The sequence below is a fragment of the Pongo pygmaeus genome, chromosome 1, assembly GCF_028885625.2.
Source record: "Pongo pygmaeus isolate AG05252 chromosome 1, NHGRI_mPonPyg2-v2.0_pri, whole genome shotgun sequence".
Taxonomy (NCBI): domain Eukaryota; kingdom Metazoa; phylum Chordata; class Mammalia; order Primates; family Hominidae; genus Pongo; species Pongo pygmaeus.
This window is the reverse complement of record NC_072373.2, coordinates 178,150,106-178,166,999: the sequence shown is the minus strand read 5'-3', so window position 1 is coordinate 178,166,999 and position 16,894 is coordinate 178,150,106. Positions and strand designations below refer to the sequence as shown.

At 37.8% G+C, this 16,894-nt stretch overlaps 1 protein-coding gene across 2 annotated transcripts in view; it reads left to right on the top strand.

Annotated features, from left to right (window-relative positions):
* The window catches only part of ZFYVE9 (zinc finger FYVE-type containing 9), a 206,470-nt gene that overhangs the window by 128,888 nt on the left and 60,688 nt on the right, over positions 1-16,894 (top strand). For both annotated transcript variants that reach the window (XM_054487840.2, XM_054487849.2), the window contains 3 exons: positions 1,177-1,299; positions 4,049-4,204; positions 15,843-16,067. In XM_054487840.2, coding sequence (XP_054343815.1) covers positions 1,177-1,299; positions 4,049-4,204; positions 15,843-16,067 — 504 coding nt within the window. The remainder of the gene's footprint in view (positions 1-1,176; positions 1,300-4,048; positions 4,205-15,842; positions 16,068-16,894) is intronic.

Genomic DNA, 16,894 nt, shown 5'->3' with positions numbered 1-16,894 from the left:
CCTACTCTGTTGTTACAAAGAGTCAGATTGTTGGATTCCATTTTCATAAAAAGTTATGTCCATTAAATCTAATTGTCAAAACTTCTCCTACCAAGAAAGAACAGTGAATTATCTGTATTACTCAATTAAACTATATTACAGTCTCTTCATCAAAATTTTGCAATTTTTTATTCCAGTGGGATGACTTTACTTAAAAAATTTTAAACTCAGGATTTCTCCTTCCAATAAATATTTTTAATAATGGGGTAGATATTTCCCATTGTAGCCAAAAAACCCATTTTAAAATTTCCATTAGAAAATGGGAAATGATGTTACTTTGTTCTACCTGACTGTCCCTCAAAGATGCATTTTATATAAGACCAACCAAGCAACATTCAACTTTTAGGTTTTCAGTTCCTTTCCCGTATCTCTAGATTCTACAGTGATTATTACCCATGATTTGACTTCAAGCTGAAAGGACCACTGTCATTCAAAATGAGATGCTGAAGCACATACCGTGCTTCCAGAGATTAAATGGGAAGAGTTACATTCAGTATTAACTTGTTCATGTTCAGAATCTTATGTGTGATTTACTGATGATTTTAGTGACATGTGTACTAAACTCTTAAATTATACTTAAAGGAATTGTTTTATGAAGCCAGTCACGTACGATACTTTTATTTTCTGGGTTCATTTTTTTAAAGTTTAAGTTTTTAATTGTCAAAAATGTCAAACAGTACAAAAGATCATAGAGTAAAAGGTAGGGCTCTCTTCTACCCCAACTATTTGATTTCCTTTCCAGAGGTAACTAGTATATTATCACTTTCTTGTGTATCATGAGTTATTTTAAATGCTGGTCTTGAACATTTATTATGTGAAATTCTTGTTATAGTAGTTGGAAAATTTTTATTAAATAGAAAGGTAGTCTTTAGATTGTGGCACAAACCACTGTGGGGAGAGGTCTATACACAGGATAACCACATTATCATCTAAAGTGGACTGCGTCACTTTTGAGAGTAAAAGTGGGCACTATTAATATGATACTGAGCCAGCAGATACAAACCATGCTCTGTATGCACCTACTGATAAATCAAATGCATGTCTCTTTTCTGTGAATAATTAGCTCATTTCTCCATCTGATCTCTTTCTTGATTTGTCCCTTTAACCAATCTGTTACATTGTTTTCTCCCCTTTCAGACTATGCTGTGGAAGAGAAACCATCACAGATTTCAGTAATGCAGCAGTTGGAGGATGGTGGCCCTGACCCACTTGTATTTGTTTTAAATGCAAATTTGTTGTCAATGGTTAAAATTGTAAATTGTAAGTTATAAATTTTTAAAAATTAAAATCAGATGGTTTACTGACTCATAGATAGTACATAAAACTTTCAGATTTATTACACACAAGTATTTTTATATAGAGCCACATCTTTTTTTTTTTTTTTTTTTTTTTTTTTTTTTTGAGACAGAATCTCGCTGTGTCGCCCAGGCTGGAGTGCAGTGGTACGATCTCGACTCACTGCAAGCTCCACCTCCTGGGTTCACGCCATTCTCCTGCCTCAGCCTCCTGAGCAGCTGGGACAACAGGCGCCCGCCACCACGCCCGGCTAATTTTTTGTATTTTTTTTTTTTTTTTTTTTAGTAGAGACGGGGTTTCACCGTGTTAGCCAGGATGGTCTTGATCTCCTGACCTTGTGATCCACCCGCCTTGGCCTCCCTAAGTGCTGGGATTACAGGCATGAGCCACCGTGCCCAGCCTAGCCACATCTTACTGAACACTGAGTTCTGAAAAAGTTGGTTTGTATAAAATGATATATCCCAGAGGATAGCTGTGGAACTAACCGAAACTCTCACATTTAGTTACAGGGGTGAGGTAAGTGAATTCTCCATGGATGAAAGCCAAACAAATCTTGAACTTATCTGAGTTAAGTTCTTCTTGAGATTAATATGTTAAATCACAACTTACCACCAGAATAACTGGTGGTAGATAAATTATACAGGCTACCCAAATAATTTACGTGCTGTATTTTAATCCCAGAAACCTCAATTATGGTGCGAAACTTTATTTAGGAAAAGTGTTAACTAACACACAGTAAAGCTTCAATACATCATAAATTGAGATTCAGAAGAAACTTCTCAATTGTTGGTGCTAGCATCATGGGCATCAGGATGAGAAAGACAACAGTATTTCAGAATTTTTTGAGACAGAGTCTCACTCTGTCATCCAGGCTGGATTGCAGTGGCATGATCTCTGTTCATTGCAGCCTCTGCCTCCTGAGCTCAAGCAGTCCTCCCACGTCAGCCTCCCAGGTAGCTGAGACTACAGGTGCGCACCACCATACCTGGCTAATTTTTTTTGTATTTTTTTGTAGAGACAGGAGTCTCACCATGTTGCCCAGGTTGTTCTTGAACTCCTGAACTCAAGTGATGTGCCTGCCTTGGTCTCCCAAAGTGCTGGGATTACAGATGTGAGCCACTGCGCCAGCTAGTAATTTTGAGAATTATTTAGAGAATGCATTTATTCTGAATGAGTGCTAATAGGCAATTGTAAAGGAAGGAACTTCCGGGGACCCATCCTGCGGTTCTCCATATGTACTTAAGTTGATTTTGGGAACCAGAAACATATACTACTTCTTTAGAAGTTCTACATTGATGAAATGTGGGTTTCTGGCTTACTTGCTAATCACACTCTTGTATGTTTGGCCAGTTATTAATGCTTGCTACCTTTCCTTCTAGGATCAGATTTAAAATTAATTTGCTTAAAATTTCAATTTGCCATATCTAGTTTATAAATTATGCTTAGAAATTAGCTAACCTAAGACCAGGCACCATGATGCACACCTGTAGTCCCAGTGCTTTGGGAGGCCAAGGCAGATGAATCACTTGAGCCCAGGAGTTCGAGACTAGCCTGGGCAACATGGTGAAACCTCATCCCTACAAAAAAAAAAAAAAAAAAATTGGGTGTGGTGACATGCTCCTGTAGTCCCAGCTATTCTCGAGGCTGAGGTGGGAGGAGTTCTTGAGCCCAGGAGACGGAGGTTGCAATGAGCCGAGATCATGCCACTGCACTCCAGCCTGAATGACAGAGTGAGACCCTGTTTCAAAAAAAAAAAAAAAATTAGCTAACCTAGATTCTTGAAGTATATACCATCATTAGGAATGTCCTATTTAGGTACATAAAGCAAGGATTCCCAAAGTGAAATAAAGATGTCTTTGTTTTTTTGATTAACATTTGTTTTGATTTACATGGTGGTATTCATAATTTTATTTGAGCCCTTTTTCAGTTCCTTTGGGGATCCCATTGTGTTGGGGTATGAAGAGTAAAAGTGTCAAGGATTAAACATTGTTTTTGACTACATATGGTTTCTGCTGTTCATACTCTCTGTATAGCCTTAAAGTGAAGGAGTTGGAACTAAGTAATTCGGAAAAGCCATCCTTTTCACTAATTTTTACAGCATGAAGCCAAGTAAAGTCATGTTGCTGATTATCTAGAATTTTTTCCTGGAAAGGACTATAGTTAAAATAGCTAGAATTTCTTGGTCATATATTAAATTTAATAAATATACATAAAAATATATTTCCTTTAGGTCACAACCTGAAGACAAATCTATATTATTGGCTTTTATTGTAATTACTTCTAGCCTTACGTAGGTAATTACTTCCTTTGATGATGTGATTTGTTAAAATATAAAGGTGGAGGACTATGTTCTTCAGTCACATTTGGCTATGTTTGGCTTACAATACATAGTTTGGTTTTATTTTAGTATTAATAGAATGTTGCTTCTTTTAATAGGAGTTAAAAGTTTTAAGTGCATTTTATTATTATTTCTTTTACTTCCATTTCAATCATTTTTCTAAGTGTTTAGAAAAGAGCCAGAGGCATTGGCATGTTTTATTTTCTACAATAGGTTTTTGGCTCAATGCAGTGACAGTTCACAGTTGAATTATACAGACTCAGTGTGATCTATTTTAATCTTTGCTGTATTGTAACATAGATTTCTGTGCATCTTTTTTTAAGAGTAAGGATTGATAGGAACGTCTTTATTTTTGTGTTTTTATTCCATCTGTAGATGTGAACAGGAAGTGCTGGTGTTTCACAACCAAGGGAATGCATGCAGTGGGTCAGTCTGAGATAGTCATTCTTCTACAGTGTTTACCGGATGAGAAGTGTTTGCCAAAGGATGTCTTTAATCACTTTGTGCAGCTTTATCGGGATGCTCTGGCAGGTAGGCATGCTTTATGACTTAGTCTGCTCCCTTTGTAGATGACAAAAAAATTTTGAATTCAAATACAAAATAATAGTCTTAACTTTGGACTTAAGCATGGCAGGGGACTTTGATATTAGTGGCAAGTTGGAGCTTTCCATGGTTTGAGGAAATTATAAATTTTAGTATTGTACCTGGTATAGTTTTTATTTTACAGAGGCTGGAATCAAAGCTGTGAGAGAATCTGGTGACCTAAATGTAAGAATATTTTCTTTTTAGTGGCCTAGGGGTCAGGATATTGGTACCTGGTAGAAGGAAGCATATTTGTAACTTACTTCTTGTTTCTTTGGTTAACAATATTTAATCATAGTGTAAATGCTAATGAATATTCAAATTTCAAAAACAATTAGCATAGATGACTATGGCTTCAAAATTGTAAATATTAACTGTAACAATTTAAAAGTAAAGGCATAGAGGTTAGAAGTTGGGAAAGACTAAGAATATTAAAAAGAAACTAAGATTGAGAGAAAAGAAACACATTATTTATTTGACATTACAGTTATTTATTATGACATTGTGTTATTTGACATTACAAAGTCAGCCTCCCTTTGATTTAACAAATGAGGTAAAAAAAATGGTGTAATTGAACTATTCTCGTTTATTGTAACAGGAAGTCAGTATATAATATCTGTACTTGATAAATAGGGTTTATCTTTGAGGAAGAAGGCTCGGAGAGGGTGTGAGGGTGACCGGGGTATTAAAAATATTTTCATGTATTATTTGATAATATTTCATACATATATTAAAACCATAAATTATTCAGACTTTCTTAATGCAATAATTTTCATTGTGGGATTCTGTGCTGAAGACAGTATCCAGAATATAAAATGCACTTCCGTGAATGAAAGGGTTTATTGCAGCATTACCTAAATTTAACACAAAAATTCAGAAGCAACCTGAATGCCTTAGCTATAGGTGGAAAGTTTAACTGTGTTATACTTATTAGATGTGAGCGTCTTTTTGAGAACTTTTTTTGGCCATTAAAACAATATTTATGAAAAGAATGTAGCAACATGGAAAATGCTCTTTAAATAATTACAGAAGCAGGATATATAATTGTATTTTTAATGTGATGTAGATTATGCGTAAAAGATTGTGCCTTTATGTCTTCATTAGTCTCTAGAATAATTTAGGTGTAGCATTACATAAGGGCAAGGTGATACATTGGAAACTGACCACATGATACCTGTGAAGTAACTTTTAGTGTTTACCCTGTCTGTTCCAAAATGTATAGGGTTAAATCTGAAATCACCCAGGTCCTCCAGGCCACATAATACCCTGGAGCTGAATTTAGTCCTGGAAATAACCGGGAACTTTCACTTTTCTCCTCAATCTGAATGTATTCACTTTTAAACACTCTAGAAAAATGGCATTAGAGGTTCAAGTAATTGTAGATTCATGTGGGTTTTGAGAGGGTATCAGAGACTAGGGTATGGGAGGTTCATGAATGTCTTATTTAGGAGCCCATGCTTTATTCTGTAGGCAATGAAGAGCCACTGAAAGAATTTGAGATGGTGAGTGACATAATCAGATTTGCATTTTAGAAAGATGACTCTGGAAGCAGTGTGAAAAATGGATCAAAGTCCGTGAGTCTGGTGGCAGTTAAGAAGCAATTTCAGGATAAGCAAATGTATATTCATACACTAGAATACTGCTCAACAGTAAAAATGAACTAACTGCTGAAGTACACAATAACATGCATGAATCTCACAGACATTATGCTGAGCAAAAGCCAGGCACAAAAAAGTACATATTGGATGATTCCATTTATATGGTTTTCTAAAACAGGCAAAATTAATCTTTGGTGATAGAAATTAGGTCAGTGTTTGCCTAAAGTGAGGTGGGGGTGCAGGTGCTAGAACTGACTACAGAGAGTCCCAGAAAACTTTCTGAGATGAGAGCTCTGTATCTGGATTAGGATAGTGGTTACATGGGTGTTTGCCAAAACTCATTGAAATGTACACTTAAAATCTATTGCTTTTATAATATATAGATTATACCTCAGTAAAATTTATTTTTTAAAAAGATATTGCAGGAATCCAACAAGAAATTAAGAAATGATCAGGATTTAAATTAAATAATTGCAGTGGAAATAAAGAGTATTGGAGAGATATGAAAGATGTGGTGCTTCAATTCAGTAGGATTTGGTAACTAACTGGATATGGGGGGTTAGAGGGGACAAGTCAAGGTTGGCCTCAGATTCCTCGCTTGAGCACCTAAGTGTCTGTTGGTCTTATTCATCAAGATAGTGAATAGAAGAACAGATTTGGCAGAGGAAAGGGAATTCTTTGTTCAGTGTGCTGAATTTGAAATAATGACATCAGATGAAACATGAAAATGGCAGATGAATATATGGGTATGGATCCCAGAAGGTAGAGCTGAGTTAAAATATGGATTTGGGAGACACAGCTTTCCTGTGATAGTTGAGAGTATGGTTGTAAATGGGATAGGCCCATGTGAAGAGACTATGGCTATAGATGGAATCCTGAGAGATAGACATCCTCTCAAGGAGAGGATGTGAATTATTGCATGAGTTATTAAAAAATATGTTTAGCATAAATTTTTTTTTTTTTTTTTTGAGATGGAGTCTCGCTCTGTCACCCAGCCTGGAGTGCAGTGGCGCGATCTCGGCACACTGCAAGCTCCACCTCCCAGGTTCACGCCATTCTCCTTCCCCAGCCTCCCAAGTAGCTGGGACTACAGGTGCCTGCCACCACGCCTGGCTAATTTTTTATATTTTTAGTAGAGATGGGGTTTCACCATGTTAGCCAGGCTGGTCTTGATTTCCTGATCTCGTGATCCGCCCGCCTCGGCCTCCCAAAGTGCTGGGATTACAGGTGTGAGCCACCGCGCCCAGCAATGGTTATTTTTTTAAAAAGGATACTTATATGTCAGTTGAGTCCATTTTGAACTATTAAATTGCAAAAATTTTGAAACAACAAAAATACTTGGAACTGATTACAAGATACTAATGATAGTCTAAGGTCAGACTATAATACATCTAAACCAACTAAAAATATTTTCTATAATGTAGGTAGGATAGGGACATGAACATATATATGTATATCTAAGGAAATAACATTACAAAAACATAAGTGAGACGAAAGAGTTTTTCCTTGAATAGGAATCATTTCACAGCTCATCAAATATTGGGACTAGAAGGCATTTTAGATAATTTAATATAAACTCTTCATTTTTTAGATAAGGAAAATCAGACCTAGAAGTGTTAATGGCGTACCTAAATCACAGACCAAGTTGGTGGCAGAATTGGGACTATAGCTCCCAGATCAGTATTGTTTACATTATGTCATTTGCCTCTGTGTATCCATTAATAATATATCAGTTCTTAAAAACACAGATATATTATCTATATACTATATATATTTATTAAGAATCTTATTTTTAGATAATCAGGGTAATAGCTTGATATATTTCACTATAAATTTTTTAATAAGTAAAAGCATATTTTGGGTGTTCTAAAACTGGGGTCCCCAACCCACAGGCCATGGACTGGTATTGGTCCGTGGCCTGTTAGGAACCAGGCCACACAGCAGAGGTTAGGGGCAGGTAAGCAAGTAAAGCTTCATCTGTATTTACAGCTGCTCCCCATCGCTCACGTTACCGCCTGAGCTCTGCCTCCTGTCAGATCAGCCACGGTATTAGATTCTCATAGAAGTGCGAACCCTGTTGTGAACTGCACATGTGAGGGATCTAGGTTGTGTGCTCCTTATGAGAATCTAATGCCTGATAATCTGTCACTGTCTCCCATCACCCCCAGATGGGACAGTCTAGTTGCAGGAAAACAAGCTCAGGGATCCCACTGATTCTACATTATGGTGAGTTGTATAATTATTTCATGATATATTATAATGTAATAATAGAAATAAGGTGCACAATAAATTTAATGCGCTTGAATCATCCTGAAGCCATCTCCCCTTCCCCACAGTCCGTGGAAAAATTGTCTTCCACAAAACCCATCTCTGGTGCCAAAAAGGTTGGAGGCTACTGTTCTAAAATGATAGCAGGCTGGGCACGGTGGCTCATGCCTGTAATCCCAGCACTTTGGCAGGCCAAGCCGGGTGGATCACCTCAGGTCAGGAGTTCAAGACCAGCCTGGCCAACATAATGAAACCCCATCTCTACTAAAAATACAAAAAATTAGCCAGGTGTGATGGTGGGCGCCTGTCATTCCAGCTACTTGGGAGGCTGGGGGCAGGAGAATTGCTTGAACCGTGGAGGCAGAGGTTGCAGTGAGCCAAGATCGTGCCATTGCACTCCAGCTTGGGCAACAAGAATGAGACTCCGTCTCAAAAAAAAAAAATTATCGCAATTTATTATTATTCTCTTCTGTGTAGCACATTGAGTGAAATTGACAAATTGTATCTTAAATTTCTCCTGAGTGTGAAACCTTGAATACTGTATCACTAGCTTAGGGTTATTCTGCCCTAAATCACAGAAAAGCCTTAGGAGCTATTGAATGAACTTTTTTATAATTTCCTGTGAATTTTAAAATCTAAACTACAGGTATTTAATAACCATATGTGTGTTGTATATCTATATATGTGTGTGTATGTTTCACATATATATACACACACAGACTTTTTTGTCATACACAGTTTTTGCATTCTGCAGTGGAGGGAAACATTATAATTTGTGAGAAATTATGTTCTGAGAGTTTCAGAATGCCTTCTGGTTATGACAGTGCCATCGGAGGTTGTAGACTATATAGTTTCTCCCCGTCTCGTATTCATTCCTCCATATTTTGTACCTGTTTTTTGCAAACAATCTATTCAGAACATAGACTTGAATGAAATTGGACTTGTATCTACCAGATTGTTATTTCTAGAGTTAATCTCTGGTTGTTTCCCTATCTTACTCAAAAGCTACTTTGGCGTTGTATTGCCTTTAGAATAAACTGTGCTCCAACATTCAGTATTCTGCATGATCTGTTCCTATATTTTTAGTCTCATTTCCTGCTAGTCATCTCTCCATACTTCCATTGTAGCCAAACGAAACATTTCTTGGTTCATTTTGTGTATATTCTGATGATTTTCCATTTCATTACCTGTGATTATGCTACTCCCAACCGTGCTATTTCCCCACACCCCAACTGTCTCAATCCTATCAGTTGTCCTAAATCTTAAAGACCACTTTCTCCATGAATTCTTTCTTGATGACCCTCCCAGACAGAAGTAATCTCTTCTGAACTCCCTTAATCTTTTATTTTTAATTTAATTAATTAATTTATTTTGAGGCAGAGTCTTGCTGTGTCGCCCAGGCCGGAGTGCAGTATTGCGATCTTGGCACCCTGCAACCTCTGCCTCCTGGGTTCAAGTGATTCTCCTGCCTCAGCCTCCCAAGTAGCTCCCAAGTAGCTGGGACTACAGGCGCCTGCCACCACACTTGGAATAATTTTTGTGTTTTTAGTAGAGACGAGGTTTCACCATGTTAGCCAGGCTGGTCTCGAACTCCCAACCTCAGGTGATCCACCCGCCTGGGCCTCCCAAAATGCTGGGATTACAGGCGTGAGCCACCATGCCGTCTAATCTTTTATTGTTAAGAAAGTGTTTGGTATTGTTATGGTTTCAATGTTTGTCCACTCTAAAACTCATGTTGAACTTTAATTGCCGTTATAACAATATTAGGAGGTGGGACCTTTAAGAGGTGATTAGGCCATGAGGGCTTCACCCTCATGGATGGGATTAGTGCTGTTATAAAAGGAGGGGGTTCATTCCCCTCTTGCTCTCTCTTTGGGAAGCTGAGGCAGGAGGATTGCTTGAGGCCAGGACTTTGAGACTAGCCTGGTCAACATAATGAGACCCTATCTGTACCCAAAAAAAAAAAAAAAAAAAAAAATTAACTAGGCCTAATGGCACATCCCTGTAATCCCAGCTACTTGGGAGGCTGAGGTGGAAGGAGTTCTTAAACCCAGGAGTTTTTGAGGCTGTAGTGAGCTATGATTGCGCCACTGCATTACAGCTTGAGTGACACAGTGAGACCCTGTCTTTAAAAATAATAATAATATCATGTCATGGTTCATGTTTTTATTTTATTTTTCAAATTCTGAACCTTTTGGTGAATTAAATTTATTAGAATTATGGTATTGTAGCTTTGCAAAGTGATTTTTCAACTGATGAGAAAGTTATGTGGAACTATTTATGAAGAAGTGATTTAAGACAAAATACCTAACATTTTTTGAACACTTAATATATGCTAAGCAGTGTATTCATTGCCTTATGTACACTATTTTATTTCTTCTTAAGTACAACTCAGATTCATACTGTTACTGTTTCTATTTACACATGAGGAAAATGAAAGACACCAAAGGCCTAAGTAACTTAAGATCACACAGTTAGGTGATAAGTGGCTGAACCCAGGTTTAAACTCACCTATGTCGTCTGTAAATTTCATGTTTCAAACCATAAGAAGTACTATAGTGTCTCTTGAGCTGTTTGTTTAAGAGAGAGGAGTCTTGCTCTGTCAAGGCTGGGTAGCAGTGGTGCCGTCATAGCACATTCACTGCAGCCTTGATCTCCTTGGGCCCAAGTGATCCTTCCTCCTCAATCTCCCAAGGGGCTGGGATTACAGGCATGAGTCAATCTGACCTGGCTCCTCTTGAGCTTTCATGATCAATGCCAGAGATACACTAAACTGAGGACACAACCTTATATGAAGTAGTCATGCATAACTGCAGTTTGCTGCATTACAAAGAACTCCAAGAAACTTTCTAAATTCTTTTGATGGCTTGAGTTTTAGTCATATTAGCACTTAGAAATATTAGTATTTATTGGCCGGGCGCGGTGGCTCACGCCTGTAATCCCAACCCTTTGGGAAGCCGAGGCAGACAGGCAGATCACTTGAGGTCGTGAGTTTGAGACCACCCTGGCCAACAATGGCTAAACCCTGTCTCTGCTAAAAATACAAAAATTAGCCAGGCATGGTGGTGAGTGCCTGTAGTCCCAACTACTTGGGAAGCTCAGGCGGGAGAATCACTTGAACCTGGAAGGCGGAGGTTTCAGTGAGCTGGGATCACGCCACTGCATTCCAGCCTGGGTGACAGAGCGAGACTCTGTCTCAAAAAAAAAAAAAAAAAAAAAAGAAAAAGAAATATTAGTATTTCTTGAAATGAATGAGCCATTTGCTTGGAAATGGTTCCACTTGAGTTGATGTGAGGATTAATAAATATACTTTGAAACAAAAGGAAGCTATTATCACATAGATATTTAAGTTATATTTGAATTGAATTTAAAGATGGCTGGCTACTTATAAGCATTTGAAAAACAGTTTAAATTCCAAATTAAAGATGGAAAATTGTAAATTACTGTATCTGTATATTTTTTGAAAGGCTGTGTGACATACAAAGACTAGGAGATTGAAAGATCTGCTTTCTGCTTTCTAGGTTTTACTTTGCCACTTATTTACCTCGTGTCTTTTTAGAGTCACTTCACCTCTACCTCTAAGCTTCAGTTTCTTCATTTGTCAAATAAAACCCCAAATTTCAGGGAAATGGTACCGTTCTGCTTACCTACTAGCACTGATCTGATGATTACCTCATTAATGTTATGTAAAATTACTTTATAAGCCATTGATATAAAGCATTTAACACCTTTGACAGGTCACTTATAAGCAAGATTTGGTATCTATTTTAGTTGTATGGGTTCTTCACTAGTATTGGGGTATATATAAAATTAGTTCTGTGGATTCATTGCATTGAATGCAGTCATCGAGAAGTACCTATATAAATGAGTACATAACAGACTTTATGAGTTCAAGAGACTCAGATTAGGTCTTCAGATGAAAGCCTTTCTTTCTTTGTCAAATTCTTATACCCACTGTTTTATTTTTGCCAATATCTACACCTGTGCAGTGTTACTTGTTTGTAGATGAGATGGTACATGATAGTCTAAATCAGTTATTGGTAATCTACATTTTTAAAGTGATTAATATTTAAAGGATAAAAGATATATTTTGTAATGAGAGTGGACTTCGTGAAGAATCTGTGATTGGGATGAAGAGAGTGTTAAATGGAAGAGGCAGAAAGGAAATCAATATCTGTGGAAAATAACTACCAATAGATTCTAGGCTTTAATAGGGAAATCGCAAAGGAATAATGAGTGAATGTCTTGAGTACTAAGCCAACACATTTTTCACCTCTAAGCTATATTTACTAGGACAATCTTTGTGAAATATAAACATTACACTGTGTCTTAGTCTATTTTTGCTGCTATAATGGAATACCACAGACTGGATAATATGTGATGAACAGAAATATATTTCCCGTAGTTCTCATGGCTGCAAAGTCCAAGATTGAGGGGTAGGCATCTGGCAAGAACCTTTTTGCTGCATCATCCCGTGGCAGAAGGGCAAATGGGGTGGGGAAGAGAGAGAAAGAATGTGTGTGCGCGTGAGGGCATGTGCACAAGGGAGGCCAAACTTGTCTTTTCATAACAAACCCACTCCCAGGATAACAGCATTAATCCAGTCACCTCTCATGAGGCCTTGCCTCCTAGCACCAAGTTTCCAACACATGCTTTTTGAGGGATATATTCAAACCACAGCATGCTGTTGATAGAGTTAGAGGAATGCTGTCATGCACCCTACATTGTAGAGGGAAAGCATCTCTTTATTTAATTCCCTATTCTCCTCCTCATTCACCAAAGCTAGAAAAACAGATGAAAAAACATTTTTTTTCTCTTTGACAAATTATTTGCTGAATTTTGTATGAAGTGTCTCTTATATTGTATCCTAGAATTCCAGGATCTAGGGAAGTGGTAAAGAGGCAATGGTAAATTTGGGGATCTTATCTCCCTTAAGTTCCTGACACTCTATTCCTGATCCTGCAGTGGCTGCCAGAAAAAATTTAAATTTATTTAAATCTTACTCTAAAGTCATTGAAAGTCCCCCCAAAAATCATATATTTGGCTGATCAATATATGTATATTTGCATTAGAATAATAATAGTTATAATTTTTTTGAGAATACAGTGTTGCTGGTCCTGTTAGGCATTTTATGGATTTCCTTTCATTTATTCTTTATAACACATCTGGAATTTAATATAGTTTCTCCTCCCATTTTACATGGACATTGAGGCTCAGAGAAGTAACTTGCCCCAGATCCCACAATAGTGAATGATCAAACTAGCATTCAAACCCATATCTCTGGGACTTCAAAATCTGCAATTTATTTTTCAAAATGCCATACTGCTACATTGATATGACAATTTTTTTTTTTTTTTTTTTTTTTTTATAGATCTGGCCTAGCAGCTTAATTGTGCAGCCAGACCTGGGTAATCCTGGAGCAAGAGTACTACCCCTGAATTCCTAAATGTACTACTTTAAATGTAAAATATAGATGATAATGTTGAGGTGAACATGACTTTCAGCCACAAAGCTTCTCTGAGTTTAATGGGGAGGTATTCCCTTCACTTGTGGCTCCTACTGTCAGGATACCTATCCGCTAAAATCAAGGATGCAAAGACCCGTAATCATTATAAGAATAAACTCTAGTTTTCAAGAAAAGTAAGCATTAATTTCTCTGATGGAGATTGCTTCATTTGGTGTTATTGCTTTCAAAGGTGTCAAAGGAAGCTCGTACTTGGCTAGTGAACACATTCGTTGTTCCATCATTGAGCAGCTCTTGTCAGAAAGTCCTTTTGCAATTCTAAACTGAGGAAAATGTCTCCTTAATGAAGGGTTGATATGTTTGTTACTGTTTCATTCACAAAAGTATTTTGAATTATAAAATGCCTTGGCCAGGTGTGGTGGCTCACACCTGTAATCCCAACACTTTGGGAGGCCAAGGCGGGTGGATTACTTGAGGTCAGGAGTTCGAGACCAGCCTGGCCAATATGGTAAAACCACATCTCTACTAAAAATACAAAAATTAGCCAGGCATGGTGGTGGGTGCCTATAGTCCCAGCTACTCGGGAGGCTGAGGCAGGAGAATTGTTTGAACCCGGGAAGGAGAGGTTGCAGTGAGCTGAGATCGCACCACGGCACTCCAGGGTTCCAGGGTGGGTGACAGAGCGAGACTCTGTCTCAAAAAAAAAAAAAAAAAAGAGAAACCTGTTTAATATGAATTTAGATAAGCTCTAAATTATAGAGCTATGTTTCATATTTGTCTCAAAAAATTATAAACAATAAATCCTGTCCAAGCACGGTGGCTCACGCCTGTAATCCCAGCACTTTGGGAGGCCAAGGCAGATGGATCATTTGAAGTCAGGAATTTGAGACCAGTCTGGCCAACATGGTGAAACTCTGTTTCTACTAAAAATGCGAAAAAAATCAGCTGAGCGTGGTGGTGCATGTTTGTAATTGTAGCTATTCAGGAGGCTGAGGTGAGAGGAGTTGCTTGAACCTGGGAGGCAGATGCTGCATTGAGCCAAGATCACACCACTGCACTCCAGCCTGGGTGGCAGAGCAAGACTCCATCTCAAAAAACAAACAAACAAACAAACAAAAAACTTGTCTGTGGTACCATCTTCATAAATCCTCATCTTCCCTTAATGTCTTATAACTGTACTTATTACCATAATTCATTATGTTCATGAGTTGACTTTGTTCACCCAGTGAAATTATAAGCTTGGTGACAGCAGCTTCCTAATCTGAACATTTCTTTTTTTTTTTTTTTTTTTGAGACGGAGTCTCACTCTGTCGCCTAGGCTGGAGTGCAGTGGCACAATCTTGGCTCACTGCAACCTCTGCCTTCCAGGTTCAAGCAATTCTCCTGCCTCAGCCTCCTGAGTAGCTGGGATTACAGGCACACACCACCATGCCTGGCTAATTTTAGTATTTTTAGTAGAGATGGGGTTTTACCATGTTGGTCAGGCTGGTCTCAAACTCCTGACCTTGTGATCCACCCACCTCGGCCTCCCAAAGTGCTGGGATTACAGGTGTGAGCCACCGCACCCGGCCTTGAACATTTCTTTATGACCTTTGAGGTGACAGTTCTTGAGACTTCTAAAGCAATTCATACAGTAAAGCTGTACAATTTAACCAAGGAAGGCATCAATATTTTTGGCTTTTACTTAGACAAATTTCAACAGTGTGATAATATAACTTAGTTTATGCTCATTAGAAGCCCTGATAAAATTGGAAACCAAATTTTCATTTAATAAATGCCATTTATTTTAAAATCAGCTTTTTAAATGTAAGTCTTTCATAGTGAAAGATTGGGAATTACTGTTTGGTAGTGTCCATCCAGCCCAGAGTTGCATAAGGTTTATTAAAAATATGATTAATTGGCCGGGCGTGGTGGCTCATGCCTGTAATCCCAGCACTTTGGGAGGCTGAGGCGGGTGGATCATGAGGTCAGGAGATGGAGACCATCCTGGCTAACACGGTGAAACCCCGTCTCCACTAAAAATACAAATAAATTAGCCGGGTGTGGTGGCGGGCACCTGTAGTCCCAGCTACTCAGGAGGCTGAGGCAGGAGAATGGGGTGAACCTGGGAGGCGGAGCTTGCAGTGAGCCAAGATTGCGCCATTGCACTCCAGCCTGGGCGACAGCCAGACTCCGTCTCAAAAAAAAAAAAAAAAAAAAATATGATTAATTTATTGATACAGAGTAACTAATAAACTTTTTTGTTTTTTGTTTTTAGGGAATGTGGTGAGCAACTTGGGACATTCCTTCTTCAGTCAAAGTTTCCTTGGCAGTAAAGAACATGGTGGATTCTTATATGTGACATCTACCTACCAGTCACTGCAAGACCTAGTACTCCCAACCCCACCTTACTTGTTTGGGATTCTTATCCAGAAATGGGAAACTCCTTGGGCTAAAGTATTTCCTATCCGTCTGATGTTGAGACTTGGAGCTGAATATCGACGTAAGTAGTAAAAACACGTTTTTCAAGGCATGATGACTAAATAATGCCTGAAATATTCAGAGCCCTCTGTTTGGTGATAGAATTCAGCAGAAATAGTCTTTTGAAATAGCTAAACTAAATTTGGCCAGTGTCTGCGTATATTGGGCGTAATGGGAAGCATTGAAAATAATGAATGAGGAAGTTGATTATGTATTACCTTGTAAACTTACTGCTTTTATAGTTCATTGATAAAAAACATGATCATCTTTAGAAAAGTGAATTTGAACTTAAGTAACTTTATTTTTTATAGTATCTGTATATGATGAGCATATTCTTTGTCACTTATTGGAAAACAGTTATGATCAATTATATTTTACTTAACATACTGGAAGCTAGTGGAATGGAAACCACTCTCAGTTGGTAAGATACAGGCTACAGAAGAAGAGCTTTCTTGCCCATGGCTTTAGCAGCGTAACTAAGATGTGATTTTTAAAAAGACATTAATGGTTAAATGCAAGCTTTATTTTAAATTTTATATCTCCATCTAATTAAAAGTGCCCTGTGCTAGGAATCCTACCACTTGAGTAAGATTCTCAACTCTGCTACTTATGAGCTCTGTAACTTTGGGCAAGTCACCCAAGTTCTCTGATTGTGTTTCTTTTGTAAACTGGAAATAATAATGCTTGCCTTTTATTTTATATTGGGTTGTTAACAGGATCAAATGAGAGAATAAATGAAACATAATTTTATAAACCATAAAACAGTTTATGTTCTCAGCAAGTCAACTTCATTCTTCCACCAATTATTTATTAATTCAGTAAGAATTGAATAAAGGCCTCCCATATATC